The 16,811-nt window shown below is 38.4% G+C and overlaps 4 protein-coding genes across 4 annotated transcripts in view; 1 reads left to right on the top strand and 3 right to left on the bottom strand.

The window, feature by feature from the left end:
- LOC124410584 (mucin-5AC-like) overlaps positions 1 to 7,154 on the top strand; it is a 42,642-nt gene extending 35,488 nt beyond the window's left edge. Inside the window, exons 9-11 of the mRNA XM_046889067.1 lie at positions 1,820 to 2,100; positions 3,011 to 4,630; positions 4,712 to 7,154. Of these exons, the coding sequence (XP_046745023.1) occupies positions 1,820 to 2,100; positions 3,011 to 4,630; positions 4,712 to 6,526 (3,716 nt within the window). The 3' untranslated portion in view covers positions 6,527 to 7,154. The remainder of the gene's footprint in view (positions 1 to 1,819; positions 2,101 to 3,010; positions 4,631 to 4,711) is intronic.
- A 1,017-nt stretch (positions 7,155 to 8,171) lies between these two features.
- On the bottom strand, positions 8,172 to 9,493 carry LOC124410581 (fatty acid-binding protein, adipocyte-like). The gene is made up of 3 exons (XM_046889064.1): positions 9,170 to 9,493; positions 8,794 to 8,898; positions 8,172 to 8,366 (listed from the first exon to the last, which is right to left on the bottom strand). The coding sequence occupies exons 1-3, from the start codon at positions 9,413 to 9,415 to the stop codon at positions 8,310 to 8,312; spliced, it is 408 nt and encodes a 135-aa protein (XP_046745020.1). The 5' UTR covers positions 9,416 to 9,493; the 3' UTR covers positions 8,172 to 8,309.
- Positions 9,494 to 11,235: 1,742 nt separating this feature from the next.
- On the bottom strand, positions 11,236 to 12,478 carry LOC124410580 (fatty acid-binding protein, adipocyte-like). The gene is made up of 3 exons (XM_046889063.1): positions 12,139 to 12,478; positions 11,724 to 11,828; positions 11,236 to 11,426 (listed from the first exon to the last, which is right to left on the bottom strand). The coding sequence occupies exons 1-3, from the start codon at positions 12,385 to 12,387 to the stop codon at positions 11,370 to 11,372; spliced, it is 411 nt and encodes a 136-aa protein (XP_046745019.1). The 5' UTR covers positions 12,388 to 12,478; the 3' UTR covers positions 11,236 to 11,369.
- A 1,708-nt stretch (positions 12,479 to 14,186) lies between these two features.
- On the bottom strand, positions 14,187 to 16,576 carry LOC124410571 (malectin-A). Its single transcript, XM_046889051.1, has 4 exons — positions 15,757 to 16,576; positions 15,323 to 15,505; positions 15,178 to 15,235; positions 14,187 to 15,070 (listed from the first exon to the last, which is right to left on the bottom strand). Exons 1-4 carry the CDS (start codon positions 16,132 to 16,134, stop codon positions 14,862 to 14,864), a joined length of 828 nt encoding a protein of 275 aa, XP_046745007.1. The 5' UTR covers positions 16,135 to 16,576; the 3' UTR covers positions 14,187 to 14,861.
- Positions 16,577 to 16,811: the final 235 nt, after the last annotated feature.

The raw sequence follows: 16,811 nt of genomic DNA, 5'->3' as shown, positions 1-16,811 counted from the left end.
AATAATATGCCACTTTCGTCCCGCTTTTCAGGTTAAACAAAAAAGTGAACGTTACGGTCGAGACGGGAATAAAAATACCTTTGACTCTGACTCGTTGATGCATAATCTCTACTATTATCTGACAAAGGTTGATAAAATTTCACTCGTTACGTCTGGTCCGTTGTGATAACATAAATGACGAATTGAAAAACAAAATTAAACATGCTATGAGTTGGCACGAGATAAGGTGAGATTTACATGGTAAATGCAATGGCCCCACGCGCAGCATCAACCAACTGAAAACTCTCCGAAGTTCTCCGGGCCTTGAATATAGCAAGAACCAAAGAGAGATTCGTGTAGGTATAAAATTAGCTCCACGGCACCTGGTATGTCGTGTGTGCGCGCCTAACGAGAAAGGCTGCATGTCGCAGGGAAATGAAGAACGAAACTGTCCGACACGATTGGTGTTACTCTGTCGACGTTCGTCTGTCGCTTATGGCTGATATTGAACTTTTTATCTTTCCAATTTCGATGATTTGGGATTACCACCGAGATTGTTTGCTTCTCATTTGTTGAATTCTGAAAATAACGTTATTTTCAACGGTTCATTTTCAAGTTGAAGGTCGCCAAGTTCGTGTCACGGCTTTGGCCAAGTTTACAAATCTTACCTTAATATTTCGAAAGAATGATCGAAAGTAGCCTGTATTTGCTGCCTCGTGTTGCATGCAAGATTTTTTTTTTTATCATGTTGAAGTTAGTAACGTTATCGTAACGATTCATCCTGAAGATAAACCGTTATTTCGCCATTTTGGAATTATCTGAAATTCAGTAAACTGTAATGAAACAAAACATACTCATATTTCGAAATCTTAGTTCCTTTAAAACCATTGCAAAATTAAGAAAATAGCTGTTTTTTTATCCACTAATTCGTTACGTTAACGTTACTAACTTCAACCTCGTATTTTTCTTTCTCCAATGTTTGGCCAAATCAATGGCCAATTCATCCTTTAATTTTAATCTAAACTTACAACCGAGCCAACCGATCCCACTGTCTATCACTTTCTAATGAAAATTAAAAAAATTATTACCTTAAGCATCGAATGGCCGGTTTTTGGTAGAATATGCGAGGTCTTCGTTTTTCCTTTGCCGCGCGCCGGCACTAACAGCGTGGGGGGCTTGGCGTTACGATGACGGTGAGCCGCACTTTATTGTCTCGTGCAAAGCCCCCATTCCATTCTTGTCCTCTATGCAGTTTCTCGCTCTTCTATCCGAGGTGCGGCGCTCCGATTTCCCCGGAAATACAAGAATGTTTTTTCCATTATTTTTAACTGGAGGAAATTAAATATACGTAATGAAACAAAAAACTCTGTGTGGCTATCTGTGATATGCAATAAGGTCTTTTCTCCTAATTTTTATGCCAACATAATATAGTGAATCATCCTATGCTATGGTACATACCTATATCTATATTGTACATATTATATGTAATGAGTACAAGTATAGGACATGACAATTCATGAAACTAACAATCGTTTAATACAGCCAGTTTTCAACTCCATGGTCCTGCATTAATAATAACCTGGTAAATGATTAATGATTATGCAAAAAGTTTTTACCTCCACATTTTATGACATAAACATTTTATATTTACTGAACATATTAATACTTGTCGGAATAGCGGGAGAAATATTGAATTTACTCTTTGATCTAATCAATTATTTTCGCAACGACTTGTAGTACCTATTTACACATTTTGTGAATTTTGTGTACAATTAATATGTGTGTGTGTATATATATATATCTCTGATTTAATCGTCATAAAAATGATTTCTCTTTCCAGAACCTGATCAGCATGCAGTAATACCTGAAGCAGATAATGTAGCAGATAGCGAGGACTCTGAGGACGAGTGGAACTATTATCCGAACAAGGAAAAGGAGCAAACTACGCCTGAAGAGGTGGACGAACACAAAAACGATAAGGCGACAACCAGTGTCAAGCCTACGAACGAAGCAGTCGATTGTCAAAACGAAAATCAATTGTCAGAAGCTGGGGGCTTTGGCAAAGAGGATTTACTGGATAACCACAAGGAAATAAATAAGACAGAGCAAATTGATTCTGATGTGAGTAGTGGGCAAATCAATTTTTGCATGTTTTTGAAACTGTGGAGCCTTGCCGAATTTTTATAACAGTGCGACGACATTATTGCTAGAATGTATCAAGTCTTGCATCGACAGGATAGTGATAATGTAAACAAACCAGGAATGATGAGAGAGTCGAATCGTTCTGAACTGAATTATGCAAGTCAGGGTGATAGTGATGATGTAAACAATACTGTTCATTTATAGATAGAAATTGAAGGAGCATAATTTTTGAACTTGGAAACTCATAGGTGTTTTTTGAAATATTGAAAAAATTACGTACTTGATTGGAAAAAGTCAGGAAAATGTCAGCAAACATCGTTTCGGCTAATTATTCGCAAACCTGAGTTAATATTGATGTACCGAAAGGAAATTGATAAAAGTTATCAAGCTGAGCAACTGGGTCTGCATGAGCAAGCTTTGCTGTCTTTTCATGCAGGCTGGCTATATGAAGTTTCAGCTGTCAAAAGCAGCTTATAGACTTTATGTAGAAAATGCGAATTTTTTTAGCGTAAGGAAGTCTCAAATAGTTGAGGTAGTGATTTGAAAAAGCTTGGCAAACTTTTATTGTCAACTGAGCGATGACTTCTGACCATCTGACGATTGCTACGAGTCATCATAACAATATACTCTCAAGTCGCTACTTGATGCGGAAGGGTTTGACAGCTCATGCTCCTGTTCGACTCAGTTGGCTACTCTGCTTTGCAAACGAAAATATTGCCGCAGCATAATCTGTCTGTCCAATAGATAATTATTTTGCATATGTAAAATTGGTCACTCAGATTGCTAAGCTTTGTTATTTTCTCTCTGTATGTCTATTTCTAAAAGATCCCATGATTATTCTATGCCTCGTATGTCGTACGAAATATTCTTATTCATTTGAATTTTTCAGATTTGTGCCAAACAAAAATTGCAAGTGGAATTCGCGACAAGCGAAGCAGGTCAAGAAGACATGGATTTCCAACTAAATCCAAACGCAGCGGAATTTGTCCCGGTTTCTCCTCCAAAAGCTCTATCAACCAGGACAGGCTTGAACGATGATTTCCTCCTGTCAGGGTCACCCCAAAAGCAGACCCCTGAAATGGATGACATCTCAGTTCCCAGTCAAGGAGAGTTTCAGATTGAAGTGTCCCTCCGCCCCCATGAAACTGAACATTCAAACGGTGAGTCCACCAAGGATTTGCTGCAGTCTGAATTCACAGATTACTTGATGGATCGGCAAAAAAGCGGAAACGTGACCTGCCTCGGCTTGGATGAGTCCGAAATATCATCCACGAAAGCCGAATTTGGTGACGAATCAACGACTAGCTTCATTACAGCAACGGATTTCCAGAGAACCGGAATATCTGTCACAGACGACTCATTTGGTGGTTCTGAACGTGAAGATTACGACATTTCCAAAGATCCTATGGCAATGTCCTTTACACCAGGCGATTTTCAGGCAGCATTTGAAAAGGACTGTGACTTGAACGTCGTACACCAGCTTAACGACTCGGACCTAATCGGCGATGGGGACGAGGAAAATATAGGAGCTGTAAACAACGAAGGTCTCACTGCTCAGTCACCCGAACTTCATCCAGAGCTTACAACTCTTGTCACCCCTGGCTCCGATCACCCTCCACCGACAGCCGCTTTCCCGGATAGTAGAGACGAACCAATGGTCGATTTCTTAGGCGAAACGGTTGAGAAAAACGAAAACCTGACTGGGACGAACATATCAAATCCAGGCTCACCGGAACCATTGATAGCAAATGAGACTAGCCTGATGTCTGGAATGGTGGAGTTGATTCCACCCTTCAGTACAGCCTCCGGTAACCTTGTTAGCACGGCGTCACCGCAAAATTATTCAGGAGACACAGGATATCATGCTGTAGACTCTTTCTCAAAGCTTGATAGTGGCACCACTCCAGAACCAGCGCCGCATGTTTTCTGTACGACACTCGACGAAGCGAAGGCTTTCGGTACATCGACGCAAATTGATATTGAAACTAACATTTCCCCGGTTCCCAAAATTCTTACGTCAGCCTTGGCGGGTATGGAAACCACCAGCTACCAGGAGATCTCAACCTCCCCGAAGCCCGCCGTTTCCTCGTCACCGAATTTAGCATCGCTTGCGGCTGAAGATGACACAACTTTATCAAGTCAGGATAAAGTTATCGAAATTTCTAAATGTTTTTCATTCACTGAAACCGAGAACAAAGAATTCCGATTATCACCACCACCCACGAGCGAACCTCCGGTTGAGAAAGGGGATGCATGTGACTCGCGAAAAGAAGAGTTGGATTCAGTTCTTAATTCTGACGTAAGAAAACTTTCAACTTCGTCTGAGGATATTCCTATCACACCACCCGTGGCTCAGGATGAATCATGCCTCAATGAAGAGGTCAATACTTCTCCTGATGAGCATTTCAAGCTTGTGCTGGATGAAACGTCAACCCACGAATCACCAAATACTGACATTGAAAAACAGAAAATTCTTGAAGAATATCAGTCTGAAATCCCTGAGAAAGAGGTCATGCACGAATCACCGAATAATGACATTGAAAAGCAGAAAATTCTTGAAGAATTTCAATCTGCAATCCTTGAGAAAGAGGTCCTACACGAATCACCGTCACTCAACAAGTCAGCCAACGATTTGGCGCAAGGCACACTTCTCCTTAATTCCACACATCAACCGCTCGGCAACGATAACATTGCGCCGGAAGTATTGGTGGCAGAGCCGATTACACGGGAAGAGATTGCACCAGCACTGTCTTCTGAAGTCGCAGTTTCAGAAGACAAAGCTTTCGAACTTAGAGACGAAGCATGGCAGGAAAATAACATTAGTACAGAGGTGGAATTGCATAAGGAAATCGTACTGGACAAGGAAGCAATTGCTCCGGAAAAAGAAGTATCCGAAGGAGTACCAGAAACTCTGGAGAACCTTATCAATAAAGAACCAAAAATTGACACACCAGTTATGAACCTATCCGAATCTATGCAGGAATTCACCGGCTTGGAACAACAATTGAACCCTGAGCTACATCCCGTTCCTTCATCAAACGGAATGATTGTGGAACCCGAATTGAAAACCGAATCTCAAAGCCTGGCTCTTGAACCTGTTGAAAATTTAGTTGAGAAGAGAACTGAAGTGAAATACAACGATTCTAGGGAACTAGAAGAGAGCGAGAAGGTGGAGAAAATTGGAGAAGTTGAAAAGAGTGACAAAGCAGAGCCAAAGACTGATGAGTTATCGCCTTGTGCAACGCTGTCTCCAACCGTGGCCTCTGTCGCTGCTGCAGCAGCAGCCGTGGCAACAACAGTTACAGCTTCAGCAGCTACGAAAACAGCAAAGGTGAAACCTACAACTAAAACAGGATCCAAAACTCCGGCACCGGCGAAAATAACAAACAAATCAACACCAACTTCTCCAACAAAAAGTGTCGGTGCAGCTCAGCGGGTGGTCGGAGCTTCGGCACCAAAAAGATCGGTTACCGGTAGCACAACATCTCGTCCCAAACATCTGGAGACTGCCAAAACGTCTGTCACTGGCACGATTAATAAATCTCCAGCAGTAAAAGCTCCTGCAAAAGTGGCTCCTCTGACGAAGACGTCTACAGCTCGCACCAGTGTATCCTTAACAGCAGCACCCAGGTCGAAACCAACAAGCACTATTTCTAAACCTACTCCAATTACCAGTGACAAGAAATCCACAGCCAACGGTGACGTGAGAACTTCAAGTAAGTCAGCTCCTTCTAAACCAGCAACCCGTTCTTCGACAGGTTTGTCAACCACTGTCTCCAAAACTACAACGAAAACATCAGCAACAGCTCGTTCAACTTCTACTACGTCTACTACAACAACATCAAGACCGAAGTCCGTTCCCGCCACAACTACGACTGCAAGACCTAAGCCAACGAGCACCTCTGTATCTTCACCTCGTCCAAAGACCGCTACAACTACCGGGGTGACTGGGCTTGTAGCAAAACCAAAATCTGCTGTGCCAAAATCTCCAGCAGCTGACAAACTGGCAAAAGAAACAACGAATAAACAATTGTCTTCGGCCCGCACAAATGCATCAACACTGACCAAAACTGGACGCTCTTCGGTAACAGGTACGAGCACCACTTCAATCACCGCTAAACGAAACCTGACAAGTAAAAATACTCCTCCAGCTACCACACAGCCGCAAAAAAAACCTGCTCCCATAACGAGACCAGGAGGAAAATTGTCAGCGGTAAAAAATTCAACAACAAAGACAACAATAACGACTACAATAGAGGCCGAACATGTCCAGAACGGAATTACTGAAGTGCAAGAGCAGAAGACGATGATATCAACTAGTACCATCGAAGAAGACGTACCGCAAAAGGATGCATCTCTGGTCACATCATCGACTGATAATCAGCTTATTATGACTGCTGACTGAATACGACTTGGATCGTCAAAGTATTACAACAAGGACCATTACGCACAAGTGCGCATACTTAATTTCGGAATAGCTTGCGCCGATAGTATACGCTGCGCTACTGTAGTTTTCTTATGAGTTCGAAATGTGAATTGAAAACCCACAATGCATTCACAGTAGTAGATAGGAAAGTGAAGAGTAAAAATTTATACTATAATATTTACGTAATGGTAAGAATTAAAGCAAACAAACAAACAAAGAAAAAAAAAAAAAAAAAAAAATTAAAAAAAAAACGAAAAACGGAAAAATATCTATCAATTCATAATTAAGAAAGTTAAGTATACCTATGCTACATATAAACAAACACAATATACTATTGCTTAACTGCTTCGGTGTGCTGTGGAGTTGCATTGATATATGGAAAATCGAGGTGAAAGAGGAAGGCTTGAAACCTTTGTTGTGTAAATAATCAGACATGTTTGAGAATTACTTATTATTATAACGATACAATATTTTGAGAGTACATAATTTCGAGGTGCTCGTTTTAGGTGATCTGCGTGCGGTATAATAATTATTATTTGAAAAGATTTCATGACGCAAAAATTTAAACGAAATTATCTAAACATGAGAAAAATAGAAAAGAAATATAGAACCAAAAGGATACCATAAAGTGATGAATTATAAGAAAAACAAACGCCGCCCCCGGATATCGCCTCCGGGAAGGTAAATCAGCCTACATTTTACGACGAATTAAGTATTCTTAAACGCAACGAATGGAGGCGGTAAAATTATTACTATTATTATCATTATTATATCATAATTACATAGCAAAACTGGATGATTTTTTTATATTTTTTAATTTTATATGTGCATGTTATAAATGATAATTAATCATCGTATATCGTAATAATGAAAGTCCTATTTATTTTGTTTGTTCCTACCGAAGTTGAGTACATACGGATTATTTTCGTCACCATATACGTACTACCATCAGTGTACCGCACCTTTATGATTTAATGTGATACCTTATTAATTAATAAATTCGAGCAGTATAAAAAAATGTAATAAAGTTTATAAAAAAATATATATATGTATATATGTATGTATATTATTCCACGATGCATTCATGCATACTAAGGTACGTGGACACCCGTAACTTTAATATATCTTTAAGCTTGTGATGCATGCAAATTTTAATTTGTGATCACCAATTATTAGGATATTTTTGTCTGTCAAAGCTTAAAGAAAACTGAGCCGACACACTTGTGGGATACAGTATCAGTGCATCTATCACGGCAGAGCCAACGTTTTATCTCGCCTAGCAACCCGTGATATCAATTAGATCTGTGCCCGATGTATTCTTCATAAAGTATATGTGTGTATTATAAATTATATTTGATGAACGATTCGGGATTAAAAGATCACTACAATCGGAGTATGGAAGGCTTTTCGTTGTATAATATCTTGATGCATATCAACCAGCACAAATGTGCTGCAATAAGATACGATGTATCGATATAGGGGGATTAAATCTGCCAATCGCTGGTGAAGTGGGTCCACGAATTAACGATTAATGTCGAAACTGTACAGCCTAATCGGTACGTGTAACTATAGAGAATTTTAAGTAACTTTGGGCAAGAATAATAACGAAATTTATATACACACATAGATTGCACGGTATGAAACTATTTATTCATAAGCATTTAAAAATCTATACATGTATGTTTATACAGGTAGAAACGTGTCCGAGTCCGGCATCCGTTTGCAGCGAAGGTATATATACTTTAGCCGATGACTAATCAATCTAAATCCTCTTGTAAGTACGGGTGGCCTTTACTCCACTCTTTTGGTCAACCAGTTCCTGAAAAAGAAATTTGTTTTAATAGTCTACTCATAATTCATCACCTATGCATGAAGGCCTCTTCAAAGCGCAAGTTTTCGTTCGCAGAGTTTGTCCGGTAGACTTGGCTCATGTTCAGGAAAAAGTTCCCTGAATATGTATTATATTCGATCCCAATGTGTATAATAGTATCATTTGCTAAAGACTCGGAATGTTACCCAACAATTTATGAGAATCACTACGTGTCAGGGAAATTATCACGGGCAAGTATGTCGATGATTGATCCGTAAAGATAATCAATATTATGTAAAAATAAATCATGTACGGCGATATTGATCGAACCGTGCCCGTTGCTCTAATTTTACTGACGTAGTCCAATTGACTGTTGAAAAACTTGATGTTACATCTTTCTCGAACCGGTATCGATAAAACTAATGTAAAAACTTACCACGGTGATACCAGCGTCACTGAATTCGTAAACTCTGAGACCCTTCCTACCGTCGGGTACTGATGACTCAGTGATAAACTTGTTACCCTCCTGTTTCGTTACGCTCTGCAATAAAAAGTATGCATTTGTTTAAATATTGATAATATTAGCCATTAATCACAAGGGAAATTAAAATCATATTTCGACTTGTAACGAATTTTTGCACTTTCTTTCATTTTTGAGAAATGTGAAGCCTCGCGCCGGAAACTGAACTAGTGAAGAAGCACGGTTTAAGCAACACCACTTTTGTCGAAGTCACTAATGTGTACTCACCCATCTATGTGTATTATGTTTATATGCTTATATCTTTTATTATTTATGTTGTGAAGGTACATACCTTTAGGGTAGCACCCATTGGCAGGACTTCGTCGTAAGGTTCTCCCAGCTTGAAAGTCGAACTGGAACCCTTGCCTTCGTTGGTAACTGTCACTGTCCACTTACCGCCAGCCTCGGAAATCGTTATCAATGGGTTGCTTTTGGCGAGTAACTCTAGCCTGGCGTCGTCGCCTCCCACAGCTTTGAGATAAGCCAAGAACTCAGGAGAGCTACTGACATGTTGGTACTTTCCAACGAATTGAACCATTTTAATTCAATAGGGATTACTGGGTGTCTACCGGGTTACAAACGTCAGTACCTGTGTGCACTGTTTGAGCTTTACGACTGAAGATCCACTGCAGAAATACCCCCTTTTATACAAGAATCACCTGCAGTTACGCAACTCCAAGCCCCCGGCTTGCTTGGGCTTACACGGCATGAGTCTTCATTTGGCAGATTAGATAATATTGGTATAAGGATTGAACTCTGTACCGATAATGTACAAGCCTTCATTCCGTAACCATCGGACGTCTCATATTCATCATCCTATCTCCAGACTTCGGCGGACGTTAACTCTTTACCGAACGCATTGCAGACATGCGTTCCGATTGAATGCAGAAATGCACGAATTGCCTTTTTTCCAACCATCGACTCTTTCTTTTATCCCTTTTGCCACCGGTATCACCTGTGCGTGTTATATGTACTACTGTTACCTTATTATCATTCATTTTTCCATTATCCCCAATTCGCACTATTACCATGTGCATGTAGGGCTACATCCATGTCACAACTTGATCACAATGCTCTCTGTCCATCTCACCAACTATCTTTGCAGTTGTCAGTAGCGTCATTGCACATCCCGTCATAAAAGGATTTAAGATAATTGAATTAATCTCACGTAGGCTAGTTGGTTGGTCATCATATGAAATACGTTTCAAAAGGCATAATATGTATAACGCATTTTAAATAATTTGTATATGCAGTACTTGGCTGTGAGTGACGACACATCAATTAATCATATCGCGGTACACCAAAGAACACGTGTCTTAAAGTTGATTGCAGATGAATTCATACAGGCAAATGTGAAAATTACTTCAACGGATAAACGTCGCATTCGAACAGCTGATAAAGTACATTACAATTAATGAAACCCTTGCTGTGAAATGCTTTGAAATCTTTTCACCAATTTTAAATTTATGCAGACGTTGTGCATACACGTTGTTACGTTATTAACCGAATTGTTGATGGTAAAAAACAAAAAATCCAGTTCACAAATGTTTTCTAGATCCTGGAAAGCACCGTACAAATACATATTGCGTATTTGTTAGTAAGGTATAATATAGGGTACCTGCGTGTTCCATCGGACCATTTTCTGCTGAATTAGCTACTGCACAAGATGTATTTATTAATTTTAAACCTGTCTGTACGTAACTATTTAGCGTACAATTAGTCTCGGTTGACACTCTTGTGATCATACATATATTTTAATACGGAATGATATTGGCAGTGATTACGCGAGTTAATACACTAGTTTGAAAAGCAGATGCATTTGCAGATTAGAATTGATGAGACTATTTTCTCTACCCGACCTGAATAATTGAAATTCACCATAAGAAGTAGACATTTAAATACGCCCGCAAAAATTACGGATCTTTTGTTTAAACCTGAATGTAAGGATACGTGCAGCTAATTATTTTTTTCAAGAAAGATCGAATTCAGTCGTGTATTTGCAGTCCATTAGTCTGTAGAAAACGTTGAATCTAATCTCCAACTTCGTATTATGCTGATACAGATATAGTCGCGGCTTGACAGTATCGGCGCCTCGTCATCGTGCAAATAAACTCGAGCGACAACACACGTTGCAAATTTACTGTTGCGATTTCGTAGAATCTAGGTCACTTCTTTATTTCTGCAACAAATTGAAATGTATTGGATTGTTTTTGTTTATAGTTGAGTATAGGATGAGGCTGTTGAGCTCGTTTTTGCGTTTGAGATACATGAACCTCGACATTTATCATACGTCCGTGTAACTGTAGGGGATTTTAAATAATTTTGGATAGGGTCAGAAAAATGAAACTTATACATACGTAGATTGCCTGGTATGTAACTATTTATTCATAAGCATTTAAAAATCTATACATATGTTTATATAGGTAAAGACGTGTCTGAGTCCGGCATCCGTTTGCAATGAAGTTGTATACTTTAGCCGATGACCAATCGATTTAAACCCTCTTGTAAGAACGCGTGGCGCTTTTACCACTCTTGTCGTCAGACAGCGTCTGGAAAACAATTTTTTTTTAATGCAACAGTTTTATTTGCTCAAGACTTGAAATGTCATCCAACAATTTATAAGAATCACTACGTGTCAGGGAAATAATCACGGGCATGTACGTCAGCTATAAGATAATTGAATCCGTAAAAATAATCAATATTATGAAAAATAAATCATGTATTTGACAATCATCGAAACGTGCTTGATGTCTCTAATTTTACTGACATAGTCCAATTGAGCGTTGAAAAATTTGATGTTACATCTTACTCGAATCAGTACCGATAAACCTAATCTAAAAACTTACCACTTTGATACCAGCGTCACTGAATTCGTAAACTCTGAGACCCTTCGTAGCGCCGGATACTGTTGACTCGGTGATAAACTTGTTACCCTCCTGTTTCGTTACGCTCTGCGATAAAAAGTATGCATTTGTTTGAATATTGATAATATTAGCCACAAATTGCAAAGAAAATTATAACCATATTTCGACTTGAAATGCATTTTTTCATTTTCTTTCATTTTTGAGAAATATGAATCGCATCGATTCAGTCCAAGTCACCAATGTGTACTTACCTACTTATACACGTTATGTTCACATGGGTTAGTAAGTTTTAGTAGAAAGTACAACATCCCCTTTATGCGAGGGGCCGAAAGTTGTACTTTCCGTGCAGGTGTGGTGAAAATATTGTTTATTATCTATATGTAGTGGAGGTACATACCTTTAGGGTAGCACCCATTGGCAGGACTTCGTCGTAAGGTTCTCCCAGCTTGAAAGTCGAAGTGGAATCCTTGCCTTCGTTGGTAACTGCCACTGTCCACTGACCGCCAGCCTCGGAAATCGTTATCGTCGGGCTGCTTTTAAGGATCGTCTGTAACCTGGGGTCGTCGCCTCCTCCGAAAGATTTGAGATAGTCCTCGAACTCGGGAGAGTTGCTGACATGTTGATACTTTCCAACGATTTGAACCATTTTGCTTCAAAAGGGATTACTAAGCGTCTATTGCGTTACAGAAGTCAGTACCTGTGTGCACTGTTTGAGCTTTACGACTGTAGATACACCGCAGAAATACCCCCTTTTATATAAGAACCACATGTGGTTACACAACTCCAAGTTTTCTGCTTGATTTTGCTTACACGGCATGAGTCTTCGTTTTTCAGATTAGATAATACTGCTACAATGTTAAAAAATTCTCGGTGTCAATGAAATTTCACACCGATTAGTGTAAAATTAAACATTATTGGTGTAAATAGTTCGATTCTTGACACCAAGTGATTTTAAAATCAACACCAAAATGGTGTGAACTTCTATAGAATATTTTCAGTGTTACATTTAACATCGCATTTTTAACTGATGAAACAAAGTCACTCTATATTTTTAAACCCCTCGAATCGCCTAGAAGAGCTTTTGTTTAATGTTCGATAAATAATTTTGTTCAGTTCGGTTGTTTGTAATATCCTCATTGGAAAGCTGTGTTTAAAAATCTTATTTAATTTCTTACAACTGTGAGTTTTATGGTAATTTGATAAGCTTTGATTCTGACAGTGTGTAAAAATTGAACCTTGCGTCGACTAGGTACACTTCATTGCTTCATTCATCGGAATTTACCATAAGAAGTAGACATTTCAATTCACCGGTAAAAATTACGGATTTTCTGTACAAGACCTGAATGTAAGTATATTATACTTGCAGCTACTTATTTCTTTCATCAAACGTCGAATTCATAATCGTGTATTTTTAGTTCATTATTCATAAGGAGACGTTGAATCTAATCCCCAACTTCTACATTTTGCTGATATAGATATGGTCGCAGTTTGAGAGTATCGGCGCCTATCATCCACCGTGCAAGTAGACGTGTGAAAACCCGCGTTGCGAGGTGAACAGAAAATACCCCCGGTGTACACCAACACTTTACATAGCTCCAAATTACATAAGCACGCAGATTACACCGAAATGATCGATATCGTTTGTCCTTCCATTATAAATATACAATATGTTACTCAACCAAAAGATCATATCTTAATTGTCACTTGTCACTAAATACATGTGAATATAAACTCGAGCCAATATAAACTCGAGCCACTGATAAGTATTGCGCTTTTATCAGTTTAGCAGTTACAACTTTCCAACTGTTCGTTTTCCCAAGACGAGAACTAGCATAATTGATTCTATGCAAGAAAAGCTTGGGGGTACAATACCCTGGAATTAATTCTCGGCAATTTCCAAACATTTAAATCCAGGTTACTATAATATTTATACTTGACTTCACTTGAAAAGCTGATCATGGCAAGTTGTGCCCTGCACAACGGACAAATTACATTTTATTATTTTTTATAATTTGAGGTACTGTAAGTACCATGACGATTCTACAATTGAGGTGGTCATCAAGTAATCAATCACCCCGTTAGCTAAAATCTAATTCATAAGAAACATATAACGATATGATCGAAATATACCTTCAATCACTCGTCCACATCGCCGATAATAAACAGAATAAGGAGTTGAACACTCGAAATACAATATTTCTAAGGTGAATTCTGTATAATTCAATTGCAGTTCTGTAACACGTAAAGGGAGCTTGAGAGTAGCAAACAGTTTAGGGAAATAATATCAGTTGGTGGTTTGACAAAAGGCGAAGGTTATCACGTAATATTATAATCTATTTAAAACCTTATTACAAAGGAAAAAATAAAAAAAAACACCGCACGTTCCGTTCGGAATTTCCCTTGAAAATACCACATTGCGGTCACACGTCCGGAGGGATCACGTTCGAAACAACTGTTTATTAAATAATTCCGTACATGGTGTGAATTGTCCTTCTTCACAGCTAGCATTTTCATCTAATTAAAGTTTTTCTAGGGTCACAAGGTGAAATTGTAGCAGTCTAATTGAATACTTTACGTAATAGGTAAGCAGATTCAATCGTACGGATTGACAAATATTCATCTATCTGCAGACATCGATCCATTCTGTTAAATAACAAAAGCTTAATTATCATTATTCATATAAATACTAACTGACAATATTATCACCTATAAATGAAATAATTTAATATAATCTTTAGCACAAGGCAATAAAATCTCTATGATTTGGGTTGTACGTTGCTTAATTAATAGCTCACTAAGAATAGAAAATCATATTTTCAGGTCTTCCAGAGGTCATATATTAAGTAATTAAGTATATGAAAACTGAGGAAGTTTATGAAGCTGAAACTAGCAGCTAGAGTTGGCAGCCAAACGTGTTAAACTTTTTGGAAAAAGAAAGATGCGGTTCAGTTTCATCCTCGTAACTAAACTATAAAAGCGTTGGGGGTTCGGGGTATTTGACAAAATTTTTATTTTCGGACTTCGCTACCTTATACGAAAGAACATTAGAACGTTTGGATGCTAATTCTGGTTGCTAACTTCAGTCTCGTAGGAAGTTGTCAGAACCTATCCGGAGCTAAATTAAAGTTTGCATAAACAGAAAAGAAGAGGTATAAACGCTCCTATTGCTACATAAATAGGAAGTAAAATCGATGTGTCATCTATCGAGTAGGGATCTGGCGTACGTGGTCCGCTAGTGTGCCGGCTGCGAACAACAGCCTCTTCTTCTTCATCCTGCATGCCACGGTATTCCTCTGGTTCTTGAGGAATTGGCCCCAATTGAGGTACATCTGAGAAAATAAAGACCAATTTATAAGTTTACTAATTACGTCATCAACTTATGTATCTCAAACAATACATCTTGAGTAATATTCATGTAGCCATAATATATTCTTACCTTCTAATTGGCCTTTGACTACAGCTATAGCATTGATCTTCGGATTGTCCCTGTAACCCTGTAAATTATGATTATTACTATTTGATTTCCATTGATATTTGCATGTGCGATTATATCAGTGCTGCAATTTATTTAGTACAACAACCTTAATGAATTCAACCCTTATCTTGCCACCAAGTATGTCAGACTCCTCATCATTGTATATTAATTTTCCTTTTTGTACTTTGAATGGTATATATTCGTCATGAGCGACTCCACGTCCAACTTTTTCAAATATGTCCAAATCCGTAACAATGGTATGATCTCCATTTAATACGACATCAAAGACCTGCATCGAGGAAAAAGTACAGGGATAAATTTTGGTAAGTCATTTTGTCCATTGAGGTAAAAAGTCAAGTCATTCTGACAATGTAAATAAATTTTGAAAGTCATCAGATACTTTTACGTCTTCCATATCTCAGTCTAATCAACGGACGGTAAGCTTGATCCAAGTTTTGCTTTTTTTTATGTTCAATTTAATATTGATTAGCCTTATGTATGACACAAAAGTAAAGCAACAGAAATATTTTCAGCATCAACCTTCATATTTGGGGAGTTGAAGTAAACCTCGCAGAACCTCAGCACCATCACATAGTCTCCATCCTCTTTTATTGGTATGTCGTAACCAAATGTGCTATGGTGGTAACGTTCGGTTTGATAGAGTATTTGATCTACATTATTAACACGTCCTATGATTAACTGTTTTCCATAGTCTGAGGCGGTACCAATTTTTCCCATTAGTGGATCTTTCATATATCGTACACCTATGCTGTCGACGTGCGCCTCTCCACCAGCATTGATTGCGTATATCACTTCCAGACATTCGATTCCAGGTGGAATAGTGCTGAATGCAATAAGTAATGTGGCAATATGTACTTGCCACGCAAGCAAACGTTCCTTCGTACAAGACAGCATCATTTTTATAAAATTCAATTAGGTGCTGTTAAATGTCAACTTTAATTTAGAAATTATCGATTAGAATTTCCTTTGGTATTAATCTCATTGTTCACTAACTTCAAAGGGGGAATTATTAAACGATAGGTTAGAAACACGATCGCATATTTATTTAACACGGCTCGGCATGTAAGTAAACAAGTAATTGTGAAAAATACACTGATGATACCGGATAATCATTTACTTTCACTTTTCATACATTTAATTGTCAAAAACTATACGCAGAATTGGCAACTTGACTTAGAGTCCTGCTTTGAATTCAACCGAGTCTGTGAACATGTGTTGACCACGAGAGGAAACCACTCTGAACATTTCTCCTGAACGAGTTTACGTGTCAAATACGTCCGTCGGCCACGTATTCATTTAAACAATTTCATATCCCATGTGAGATGGCAGCGCTAGCACCGTTTTTATAACCTCATCATGGACAATACACATAATTTTTTTATTATAACGTCAGAAAATAATTCAATACCACGAAATTCGCTCACTGCATTTTTTGTTCTTTGACAAAAAATTATTCCTCATAAAACTGCAGTACAATTTATAACAAACTATTTATGTACATTAATTGCGTTTCCCAAAAAGAGGAGCCTTAGAGAGCCCATGCTCACTTTTTTCATGTCTTTCATACAGTAGCG

This window comes from Diprion similis, chromosome 9, assembly GCF_021155765.1.
Source record: "Diprion similis isolate iyDipSimi1 chromosome 9, iyDipSimi1.1, whole genome shotgun sequence".
Classification (NCBI taxonomy): domain Eukaryota; kingdom Metazoa; phylum Arthropoda; class Insecta; order Hymenoptera; family Diprionidae; genus Diprion; species Diprion similis.
The sequence above is the reverse complement of the archived record's forward strand: the minus strand, read 5'-3'. Positions and strand labels throughout refer to the sequence as shown.